This window comes from Musca autumnalis, unplaced genomic scaffold (assembly GCF_047663935.1).
Source record: "Musca autumnalis isolate F117 unplaced genomic scaffold, ASM4766393v1 scaffold_1, whole genome shotgun sequence".
NCBI lineage: Eukaryota > Metazoa > Arthropoda > Insecta > Diptera > Muscidae > Musca > Musca autumnalis.
Genome location: NW_027411644.1, coordinates 116,125,987 through 116,139,220, shown reverse-complemented (window position 1 = coordinate 116,139,220; position 13,234 = coordinate 116,125,987). Strand labels below are relative to the sequence as shown.

Sequence of the window (13,234 nt, the reverse complement as noted above, 5' to 3'; positions counted from 1 at the left end):
GCCTAAAGAACAAATGTTCTGTTGAGGGCCTAAATGCTAAGAATGTAAAAATTCAAAAGTCTCATCGATTTTGATGAAATTTCAAATTTAGACAATCAGGCTTAGTGGGCGAAATTTAGCATTGTTTTTATAGAATAACTTCGAATGATAAGCATCTGAAGTGATAACCGAAAGTGGTGGTGTAGTGTATGAACATCAACTTAAAGACTCTTATAAATATCTTCCCACTTAAGTGACGGAATAACAACTTAGCCCATGTTATCAGCTATGCACTTGCATTTGTTCAACCACTAAGTCCATGCATGTCTGATATTCTGCTGACTAATAATGACAACAATAATGACCTTAACCTAATTAAAAACATGGTAAAGTTATAAAAACAAGTAATTATGTACTTCAAAATCCCTAAGACACTAACCAATTATCGCGATTTTACATCTGTAATTCAATCAAAACATGTTATTAGTATTTCCAAATGAAATGAATCATCATTCAGTTCGAAGTGATAAAAAATTGTTAATTCATTTTCAAACAGGTTGGAGATTTAAGCGAAACACTGTTATGTTTGTGTCTTAAGTCTTTTGATTTATTTGTCTGCCCGTTGGCCCTGATTTTCAAAATTTGACCTTAAGAAAAAAACAGCAGCGATGACAGCGGATAACGAACAACTAACAATTACCAGCCAAATAATTATTACACAATACAATACGAAAATTACTATATTGAACAAAGAGTGACAAGTTGTAAATAAATAAAAAAGAAATAATAACAATAAAAAACCGCAAATTAAATAAACGTTAATTTTTGGTATTAGGGTCACACACACATTACCAGGTATCGTTAATCTGGCGACGGTGGCTCATTTCAGCCACAAAGTTTAGTAAAGAGCAGATAAAAGTTTAACAAAAAGCAATCAAAACGAAGTCAATAAAATAAATGTGAACAGCAGAAGAGTAGAGAAAAAGAAGAGAAGAACTGGAGATGAGATGCCAAAGAAACTTCAAGTATGAAAAAAAAACATCACCAGCAAATATGCAAATTTCACAAGTGTTACGAAAAAGTCAAATAAAAATGGCAATAAAGTGAAGAAAGAAATGCAGAATGTGAAACTTACCCAAACTTATGAGAAATGCAGTGAAGTGCATTTTTGCCAGCAGTGATTCCCAGCGATGAGTAGTCGAAATTGAAATTATTTTTATTTAAACGCGACAATCTCCCAAAACATTTGCCAGGAAACGGAAGTTGCAAAAATAAGTTATCTTCGGTTTTATGGGTTTCGAATTCCAGCTAACGTGCTTTGTTGTTGTAATTTTGTCTTAAAAGCCACAGATTATTTAACACAATTTTGTTAAAGAAAATAAAAAACAAACAACAAGACGACAAAGAAGGGCCTGAACAAGCCAATGGCGGACAGACACACAAAAAACGTCAATATGCTGGCAGTTTTATGACTGACTAAAGTCAGCTTAGCTCCGAGTAGTCAGTCGGCTAAAGCACACAATGAAAATGAAAGTGTTGAATGCTTCTTTCTTTTGTGTTTTTGTTGTGATATTCCTCCTCAGTTATTTTTGTTATTTTGGTTGTTGGCTGCTTGGTTTGGTTGCTTGAACAACAGACGGACGTCAGCTTTAACTACCAATTACCAATTTGTAAGCAAAATTTTGTTTCACTACGTTTTTATTAATAATAACCAAAATAAAAAAATAAATTTAATTATTTTCTTCACTTTTTTCTGCACAATGAGTTTTTAGTTTCGTTTGTTTTTTCTTCTTCTTCTTGAATGACTTTAATCTCGAAAATAAACATTTAACACAAATTTACACAACTGCACATTTTATAGTTGTTGTTGTCGTTGTCATATATTTTGCAATAAAATTTTATTTTTGTTTCTTATTTAATAATTTCACTTTGTTTTTGCCACTTTACACACTGCCTGCTCTCGTGGTACGTACGTAAATTATTTGAAAATTTATTGGCGTTATGTCTTAATTTCAAAACTCAATTTAAATTTTCGTTTCAAGTCTTGTCAAGTAAAACCTTCCGCTATTCCTTCCGTAATCGTGCCAAGCACGTCTGCGACTGTTTCATAGTTTTATGTTTTAGTTTTGGCATCGACTGCGTTTTGTGTTTAAAAAGTTTTGCGTGGTTAAGTAAAGCACAACTTAGAGCTGAAGTCTGTCGCAGCTCATGTTGACGTTGGAGTAACAAAAACAACAACAAAACGCACCAATAAAATAGCTTTATCACAATATTGATATGTGTTATACACTGTAAAAAATATTTTAAGTTGGGCTTTATGCCACCATAATATGGAGGGTATAATTTAATTTGTCATTCCGATTGTAACACATGGAAATATTCGTCGGAGACCCTATAATGTATATATATTCTTAATCAGGGTAAATTTCTAAGTCAATATATAGTCCGGTCAAAATAGACATGCGTATAAGGGGGAAATAGCAAAAATTCCCACAAAGCTGAATTTTGGTGGAGAGCTAGGGTTAGCCATTAGAAGCAACGTCCTAAAAGTCCCCATCGATCCCATGTGTGCAAAACAAGTTATTCGGGGTCAAAGATCATTTTTGGAGGCATTATTCAGTTTTTTTAATTTTTCTCAAAAACGGTAAGACTTAGCAAAATCCGGCAAAATTAAAAGTTGTAGATTCAATAATTGTCCACAAGAGTGGTCTTTATGATACTTAAAAAATACTTACCATTTTCGAGATATCGCGATCTAAATGTCAAATAAAAAATTAGCGGCGTAAGTACATTGTGAGGCAAACCGGTTGAAGTAACGACACTATGTGGTAGATACTTCCGTAAGCTTTCAGACGATATCCACTTCGCAGGTATCAGTAGATCCGGGTCTAACCCGGTTTTTAAATTTGGCCTTTCGGGTCGAATAACCGGCGAACCGGATCCGCAACCGTTGAAAATTATACATTTCCGTAATCAGCGCAACAAACCTTACCTTCGGACAAAACTTGAAAAAAAAAAACGGAGAGTTTTCGTTGGGGTCGTTCCCTTTGGGCTTTCGATTACACATGTGGGTTAAATGGGTTATTTTTGCATAAAATGACTCTTACATTGAATAACTCTACTAAACAAGCTCCGATTTTTAATTAATGTTGGAATTTTTTTAGAAGATAGCTATAATCTCGCTCTTCAAGAAAATATATATATTTTTGGGGGACAGACCCGATTACTTCGCTTATTTTAGCCGGTTCGTCTGAATATGTGCATATTTCCCTTATAAGTGCATAAAAATCATGTGTTTTTTAGAACATCTATATCTCAAGAATGGTTCCTTCTAGAAAAACAATTATAAAGGTCAAACTTGTAGATAATTTTTCTGTCTACAATATTTACTTTAGTCACTTTTCGATTAGATCAACCGTTATCAAAAAATAAATCCGAAAACCAAAAAACCCTTAAAATTTGACCTTTGACCCCGAATAATTTTTTTTGCACACATGGGATCGATGGGGACTTTTAGGACGTTGCTTCTAATGGCAAACTCTAGCTCTCCACCAAAATTCAGCTTTGTGGGAATTTTTGCTATTTCAATGTCTATTTTGACCGGACTAATAACCATGTCCGTCTGTCCGTCTGTTGAAAACAAGATACAGCTCGTAATTTTTAAGTTAGAGCTTTGTAATTTGGTACAGAAGTTTCCATTGCTCCTAGGATGTTTGGTGTTGCAAATGGGCTATATCGGTCCACGTTTTGATATAGCCCCCATAGAACGGTACCACCCGATATTCTGTATTTTAAAGGTTTTAGCTTCATTATCACACAGAAATGGTTGAAATTGGGTACTTAGTCTTCGTTGGAGGTAGAAAACTTTCCCCTTTTCCCTCTGCCTGATTGCCTTGCTTTCCTGCTTCATTTTTGACATAATAAAAATAAAAGAATAAAGAAGGCCGAGGAAATTTCGAACTGGGTTGCCCTTTTCTTTTTTATTCTTTTATCAGAAGTAAGCAAGGTAAGCAGGCAAAGCAGCTTATGTACGCAGGCCTTTAGTCTTCATTGGGGGTTTCAACTTTCCCCTCCATGGTAGAACAAGAAAAGGTAGCAGCAATACCCAGCTGACTGAACTGGGTTATAGTGTTAGTGTCAAATTTCATATGACATTTTATACATTCATTTCTATTTCGATGTACATTAGGGACATATATTTTTTGAGAAAAAAAAATATATCATTCGGAAAAAACCATTTCCCAGAAAGACTTCTTCATATTAATGATATGTAACCTCCTCCAAGTTCGAACGATAAGCCGCGCAGTAAATCACCGCTTGTAGAGGCGATACAACGTTTGTTAATATGTGAGGTATTTTGTTAAAATTTAAAAAAAATAAAGCCCTAATAAACATGTGCTTCTTTGATTTCTAAAACAAAACATTGAAACAGCTTCTCCTTTTCTATGAATTTCCAGCGACCCCAAACTTTTCTGCAAGAATTCTACTTTCTGCGAGAATTTATGCATTTAGTGGAATGATGTGGAACCATAAAAATTGAAAATGTAACGAATTTTCATTCATGTTTTCCAAAATATTCAACCAAATGTGAAAAATTATTAGTTTTTTAAATTCCAATAATTTATAGACATTTCCTTGTTTTGTTTACAAATACAACTGACAGTAACGTTACAAACAAAAACAAATTCCTTTGTGGTTGTTGTTCGAGTTGTATTTGTTGTAGTATTAACTTTACCTTGTATTTGTTCTACCATGTTTCCCCTCTTAATTTGCTGGTATGGGTCTACGCCTTCATATAAAGATACATCCCAATTTTCGGTATTTTGAAGGTTGTGGCTTCAATATTTCAACATAATTGATGAAATTTGTTATTTAGTCTTCGTTGGTGGTATAAAATTTTCCCCCAGAAATTTGTCCGTACAGGTGGTGGTTGGGGTCACAACAACCCACCGAAGTGGCTAAAATTTGGTATTTTGTCTACGTTGGAGGTTAAAACCTCTCCGATTGAAATTCGTCGGTATAGCCACCACCTCCCGATTTTCGTAATTCTGAAGGTCAATAATATCCCACCGAAATTCGTTATTTAGTCTTCCATGGGGTTATAAAATAATCCAGAAGAGAATTATCAGAATAGTTAAGATAATGTGGCCAAAAACCTAAAATATATCAAGAGTTTCGCTTCTATGGGGGATATAGAAAGACGTGACTATATCCCCCATAGAAACGTACCTCTTGATTTTTTAACCACATTATCTTACCGAAATATCCGAAACATGGTATTTAGTCTTCTTTGTGTCTAAAAATTTTCCGGTAGAAATTTGTCGGTATTGATCGTCGTTTTGATACAGCAGAACGGTACCACCCGAATTTCGGTATTTTAAAAGTTAGCCACATTATTTTACCGAAATTGCTGAAATTTGGTATTCAATCTTCTTGATAAACGAAAGGAAACTAATTGTTCCATTTTACTTCAATACAACTCGTGGTGGAGTTCTTCTTACTTGTTTAATATCAAACATACACAGTTGGTATCTGTCGATCTGTTTTTCATGGGTCTTATCTAGGGTTTGCCATAGAGTAGAGCCCGGATTGGTATGACGCGATTATTCCATTGACTGTAGGTTTCGGAAGTTCACACAATACCCTGGATAGTAGTTGACACAAACCCTCTAGTCTCCTTTCTTGTGCATGGGACATAGCAGCCTGAGGGTCCAATCGTTGGGTAAGCATTCCTCCAGCCAAATTTTGCTAATCATCTGATGCGTATTACTTATCAGTATGTTATCACCGGTCTTGAACAGTTCGGCTGGCATGAGTTCCCGCTACCTTATTGTTGTTCTTAAGCCGATTACTTGCTGTCATTTTTAGATAGCTGGTTATTCTTTGCCACTGCGCTTCCACATTATGGGGACAGTGATAAGTTGAGCTTTTGGTACGTGTTATATTTGCCGCTTCTTCTCCTGTAGTAGATCGTACTTTTGCAGTTACATAAAGACGAGTGCGCAAGGACATGGTCCGAATCGAAACTCCCCCATCGAATCGATCGGACATCGAACACACTGGAAGAGTGTTTTCCGCCTATCATAACATGATCGATCTGACTTCTGCTTTACCCATCTGGGCACGTCTACGTGACCTTGCCTATGGCGAGGTGTAGAAACCGATTCTAATCGCTGCCATGTTTTTGTCGCTGCAAAATCGATCAGCCTCATTCTGTAGTCGGATATTACCTTGAAGACTGAACATTGCGGCCGTGGGTCATCGGGTCGATTACATCGTACTTCCTCAACTCCGTACCTTCTAAGTACATATAGGAGTTTTCAGCCTTAGAGGGGTTTGTTTTCTTTACTCTATGAGTGAATACGCGGCACATGTTTGTTCACTACATTTAACGGGGAGCTCTGTGTCCACTTGAGATGTGAAAGCAAGATAAGTCCTGGTATTTCCACGGGGAGGCAGTGTACACTTCAGATGAGAAACCGAGATAAGTCCTGGTCTTTGCCATGTTACAGCCGATCAAGACCGTTGTTTGATATATTCCACCACCTACGTCCGTAGTCTCTAATATATAATACTGTTACTAGGTAGACTCTAATATATAATACGTTTGGACAATATCGTAAGGTAGAGACGAACGAAGGAACCAAACAACATGTTGCTACATACTGAGTAAACACAACCCCCAGTGAGCTGTCGTCATCACAATACGAGACTCCTCCGCAATCCCCCATCAGAAGCAGGTTGTTCATGATCTCAGCGGTGCAGGAAATCAATTTCAACAACAACTGCAGATTACAGTGTTGTAATGATGAGGATGAATCGCACCATAAGTGGAGGTGGGGGACTAGCTTTCAGCAGACCTATTTTGCTTCAGCCTGGCTCTAATAACTCGTACAAGGAATATATGGCTGTATCAATAGGGGTTATAAAGATTTAACCATCATGTCACGTGGTCTGACAAATGACCTCACCTGACAACCCGTTGACCACCTCCCCATAATTGTCTCCCTCAGCAGATTCCCGATTTCATTAATTCTGAACGCCGCACTTTCATCAATCAAGAAAAAGACAGTTGGCCTAGTTTTAGGGAATTCACTACTAATCACCGCTTCAGAGAGAGATGGGTTGGCAGATCTCTTAAGAGATCAGAATTCTGATGTTCGGGTAGCAGAAAGAATGTTACTAGACATCATCACTGCTGCCGCCGCTCTAATGTACATGCTGGTCAAATACCCGAAGTGAGGCCAAATTTCCCAGCGCGATTTGCAATTGAGCATGCTGAGTTTCGTCGAGCCAACCCCAGTAACCCCAGAGTCAGGGAGTTGACACTGGAAGTTACCTGGTTGATCGGTGAGCATAAGTGAACAAGTGACCAAATCATCTGAAGAGTTTCAACATTGGAGCGGGAATAAGTGAATTGTCGATAACGGTTAATAATACTCACGTTTGGCGACGTTACGCCGACTGATCCGTATATGTGTGCAAGTTATTTTAATCGACGATTTGCCGATAATCCCTACAGTGACAGAACGATGGATGATGTTGCAAATGCCATTAGGAACGCTAAATCATCTAAAGCGTTGTAGCCTGATGGTATCTCCATGGTATTGCTCGAACAGATGGATGAGCCGGGACTTAAGAATCTTATCAAAATTCTCAAAATGTCGCCAGCCACGCACATCGTGCCTGAAGTCTGGAAAATTAGAATGGTGGCGCCGTGTTGCTACTGAATCCTGGCAAGAATGCCAGCAAAGGCGAATCGTAAAGACAGATTTCGATTTTTTCGCCGAAAGCAAAAATTTTTGGTGCTTTACTCCTCCCCAGTGTCAGAAATAGCTAGGCCGATCATTAGTATGGATTCCGTAAGCAGCACAGTACGACAACAGTTCTGCACCCCATCTCCAAACATATTAATTGAGGACACAACCAGAACAAGTCGTGCGATAGGACAGTGTTGGTGGCGCTCTATTTATCAAAAGCCCGTGATACTGGCAAGAACTCCACGCTGTATGAGTACATTGAGAAAACTTCCCTATGGCTAAGTTTGAAACGTTGAATAATCACTTCATTATATGTGGGAACGCAAGTCGTACGTGGAATTCATGAATCCCAAGTCCCGTAGTGTTTCACTCTAGGAGTTTCCAAGGTGGAGTGATATCTCCAAAACTTTTTAACCTCTATTCCACCCCCTTCTCCTGTATTCCACCCTTTCCAGTATGCAAATATGTGTCACTAAATCTGCGGCCACTCTGTTCACCACATGGACTCCGAAGATTATCTCTCAGCTGAATGTCATGGTCGATGATAGAGTCACATTCGCGCATGCAACACCTATCTGCGACAAGTTGAAATACAGGAACTGTGTCAAGTCCCTATCCGGCATCACCTGTGGTACAGGTGCGGAAACCTTGTTGACCACGTATGACGCGATCGATCGGTTTGTGTTAAGCTATGCGGTCGGCGAATGTAAGTGGAACGTGATGGAAAAATATTCAAACTTGTCAGAAAGCCGCCCTGAGAACAGCAACAGGATGCCTCCTTATGGCGATGGTCATTATGTCTTGTTACGGTGAGAGCCAACGTAACCACAATATGGTGGTAGGTTGTTTTCATTTGAACAGTTTGTTCAGTCCAAATCCAGTTCCCACGAATATCTCCGTGAGAGAAACTATTGTCACAAGGTGAATGAGAATTATTCCTCATATTTTAATAAGACTTTTGGTAAAATCCTGTTCCTTTTCCTGTTTGTCACAACAGACAATCCGACCATACGCGACCCACTATAGCTCAAAAACTAAGTATATGTTTTTGTGGGATTATTAAGAACCTAATAATCTTGCCCTTAAGCGAAACGGGATTTGAAAATATCCTTTTTTTAAAATGATGAACTGTCAAAGTCAAATTTCTATTTTAACTAAAACAAGTACGAACAGCGTTAAGTTCGGCCAGGCCGAACTTGTTATACCCTCCAACACCATTTGTATTAAAGTGAAATGGAACAATTAGTCCACTTTCGTTTATGAAGACGACTAAATCCCAAATTTCAGCAAGTTCTGTAAAACAATGTGGCTAAAATTCAAAATACCGAAATTCTGGAGGAATCGTTGTATGGGGCCTATATGAAGGCGGAAAGTTTTTAGACTCAAAGAAGACTAAATACCAAATTTTCAATATTTCGGTAAAAGCTTCAAAATACCGAAAATCAAGAGGTTCGCTTCTATGGGGGATATAGGAACCCGCGGGCCTATACTGATAATTCTCTTATGGAATATTTTATAACCCCATGCAGTCTTCCATAACAAATTTCAGTTTTTCGGTGGGATATTGACGTTATAACCTTCAGAATTACGAAAATTTGGAAGGTACCGTTCTATGGGGGCTAAATCGAAACGTGGACCTATACCGACGAATTTCAGTCAGAAAGGCTTTTACCTCCAACAAAGACTATATACCAAATTTCAGCAATTTCGGTGGGTTACGGTGGCCACAACCTTCAATGTACCAAATTTCAGGCATTTCGGTGTGATAATAAGGCCAAAACCTTCAAAATACCAAACATCGGGTGGTACCATTTTATGGTGGCTATATGAAGGCGTGGACCTATACCGACAAATTTCATACGGAACGTTTAATACCCCAAATCAAGACGTAAAATCAACTTTCAGCCATTTCGGTGTGATAATGAGGCCAAAAGCTTCAAAATACCGAAAATCGGGTGGTACCGTTCTATGAAGGCGTGGACCTACACCGACAAATTTCATACGGGACGTTTAATACCCCAAATCAAGACGTAAAACCAAATTTCAGAAATTTCGGTGTAATATTGAGGCCACAACCTTCAAAACACCGGAAATAGGGAGGGAGCGTCCTATGGGGACCACACTAAGGCGTGGACCTATAGCGAAAAATTTCATATGGAACAGTTAATACCACAAATTAAGACCAAATAATAAATTTCAGCCATTTCGGTGGAATATTGAATGGGGGCTACACAAAGGCGTGGATCTATACCGACAAATTTCTGGGTGAAAGTTGTATACCCCCAACGAAGAATAAGTACCAAATTTCAGCCATTTGGTTTCATAATGAGGCTAAAACCTTCAAAATACCGAAAATCGGGTGGTACCGTTCTAAGGGGGCCGATATAGCCCATTTGCAATACCAAACATCCTAGGAGTAATAAAACCTTCTACAACAATTTACAAAGCTCTGTCTTTAAAATTGCTAGCTGTATCTTGATTTCAACAGGCGGACGGACGGATGGACGGACAGACAGACGGACAGAAGGACATGGTTATACCGACTTAGAATTGTACCCCGATCAAGAATATATATACTTTATTGGGTCTCCGATGAATATTTTGATGTGTTACAAACGGAATGACAAATTTAATTATACCCTCCATATTATGGTGGAGGGTATAAAAATAGACAGGTTTTTCGTCATAAATCCGCCAAAACAAAATTTAAGTTACTCGCTTAAGGACAAGCTATTTATGTGTATAATAGACTGAAAATGATAACCCCAAGTATGTTTGGACGAAATGTGTTTCAGACAATTTGGAGTCGATTGAGCAATGTTCGTCCGTCTGTCTGTCTGTCTGGCTGGCTGGCTGGAGCGCACGATAACTCTCGAAAGGACGAACCGATTCGGTTGAAATTTTGGCTTTCGTAATATTTTGCCCAAACTTAGTTTAAGTTCGAAGATGGGCTATACGGTCCACTCTTTCCGGTACCTGCCCCACAAAAGTTCGAAAATGTTCGGAAAATTTGAACGCACGATAACTCTTGAAGGGAGTATCCGATTTGGTCCATACTTTGCCCATCGTGAAACGTGTACCAGACTTAGATAAGGTTTCAATATGGACTCAATCGGTCCACTCCTTCCGGTACATCCCACACAAAATTTCGGAAAAGTTCAGTTTAGGGCCATCTCTCGAATCGCCTTGATTTTAGCTTTAGCAACTTATATTTACTGCCCCCCCATACGACGGTATAAGTTTCATCAGGGGCAAGTCCATACTTCCTGAGAAAATAGCCTCAAAGTTGGAAAAAAAACCCCTATGACACCGTGTGAGGTGGTTGGATAACTCTCGAACGGGACTATATTTGTCCACTCCATCCGCTACCTCCCACATAAAATTTCGGATAAGTTCACTTTAAGACCTGTTCTCGAATCACTTTGATTTTTATTGAAGAAACTTTCATTCGCTGCCTCAATTGCGATGGTAAATGTTTTTCAGGTGCAAGTCCATACTTGAGTATCTCCTCCTAAAAACTTTTGATCTTTAATCCTAATCAACATTTTTGTCGGTTCAAACGCCCAAAATTTTTAAAACCCCCCCTAAATGCATGCGTTTTTTTGGGAAAAAGTTGTTTCAATATACACAGGCTGAGGGTATATCTCTGTCGGCAAAGCCGACTGATACTTTTTTACTTGTTTTTATACCCTCCACCATATGGAGGGTATAATTAAATTTGTCATTCCGTTTGTAACACATCGAAATATTCGTCGGAGACCCTATAAAGTATATATTATTGATCAGCATAAAATTCTATGTCGATCTAACCATGTCCGTCTGTCCGTCCGTCCGTCTGTCTGTCTGTTGAAATCAAGATACAGCTCGCAATTTTAAAGATAGAGAGTCAATATTTGGTACAGAAGTTTTTATTACTTGCAGGATGGTTGGTATTGAAAATGGGATATATCGGTCCACGTTTTGATATAGCCCCCATAGAACGGTATCTCCGGATTTTCGGTATTTTTAAGGTTTTAGCTTCATTATCCTACCAAAGTGGCTGAAATTTGGTATTTAGTTATCGTTGGGTGTAAAAAACTTTCCACCTGAAATTTGTTGGTATAAGTCCACGCATTCATATAGCCCCCATAGAGCGGTACCTCCCGATATTCGGTATTTTGGAGGTTTAAGCTTCATTATCCCACAAAAATGACTGAAATTTGGTATTTAGTTATCGTTGGGTGTATAGAACTTTCCACCTGAAATTTGTTGGTATAGGTCCACGCCTTCATATAGCCCCCATAGAACGGTACCTCCCGATATTCGGTATTTTGAAGGTTTTAGCTTCATTATCCCACCAAAATGGTTGAAATTTGTTAATTAGTCTTCGTGGAGGATATAAAACGTTCCACATGAAATTTGTTGGTATAGGTCCACGCCTTCATATAGCCCCCATTAAACGGCACCTCTTAATTTTTGGTATTTTTTAGGTTTTAGCCACATTATTTTACAAAAATATTGGTATTTGCCTTTTTCATAAACGAAAGGAAACGAATTGTTCCATTTTACTGCAATACAAATCGTGGTGGAGGGTATAACAAGTTCGGCCCGGCCGAACTTAACGCCGTTCTTACTTGTTTTCTTTTCACCTCAAAACTTATATCGTTTGTTTAATTGATGGTGGTTCAGAGGGGGATAAAAACTCGACTACCTCAAAGTTGTAGTTTTCAACATCCAACAGTCCTATACCACATATGTATATGATTCATTAGGTGTACAAAACTTATTCTGCGGAGTGTATAAATATAAATATATTTGTGATTTCAATTTTTCTGTGTATTTCTTACTAAAATATGAGAATATCATAGATTGAAATGAGAGTATGTACTCTCATCGCGACGTTGTTGCTATTCCATGCATCAAATGTCAAAAATACATTTGAATCATGATAAGAAAACATAAAAGAAAACGAGAGCTAATAATTGTAAACATCACATCAACCCAAAAAGAAAGAAGAAAAAACAATAGCATTAAAATATTACAATATGTGAAGCTTTGAAACAATAGCTTTATTAGTCTTAACATTTCCACTAATGTGCATAAATAGCTTTTCAAGCAATCATTGGCCGTTTAATTCTACAGTCTTGAGCGGTTTAATTGTAATAGCTAAAGCACGATACAAAACAATGTATAGTTGGTCATTAGTGCTTAGGTTTACTGGTCTTATCACAATTGAACCAAGTAATACATACCAGCAGCCAAAACCGTTGTCTAAAACAGAGAAATTAATGGCATAAAGAAAACAAAACTACATTATTCTCTCATATTTTGTTATTATTTCTTCAAAGCTCCCGTTGCCATTATTGTTAATTGTTCAATTGATTCATCTTCCAAAAAAGCGAAAACAGCTGTTTCATTTTAATAAAGCGAAGCAAGGCCTTACATTTACCTTTCAAAGTAAATTCGACATTATTTCCAATATTTGTTGCCAAACAATAGCCAGCAAAATTGGCAAG

The 13,234-nt window shown here is 37.9% G+C and overlaps 1 protein-coding gene across 1 annotated transcript in view; it reads right to left on the bottom strand.

The window, feature by feature from the left end:
• LOC141404964 (proclotting enzyme) overlaps nt 1–2,065 on the bottom strand; it is a 45,716-nt gene extending 43,651 nt beyond the window's left edge. Inside the window, exons 1-2 of the mRNA XM_073988841.1 lie at nt 1,727–2,065; nt 1,115–1,488 (exon numbers count right to left, since the gene is read on the bottom strand). Of these exons, the coding sequence (XP_073844942.1) occupies nt 1,115–1,145 (31 nt within the window). The 5' untranslated portion in view covers nt 1,146–1,488; nt 1,727–2,065. The remainder of the gene's footprint in view (nt 1–1,114; nt 1,489–1,726) is intronic.
• Between the last annotated feature and the right edge of the window lie 11,169 nt (nt 2,066–13,234).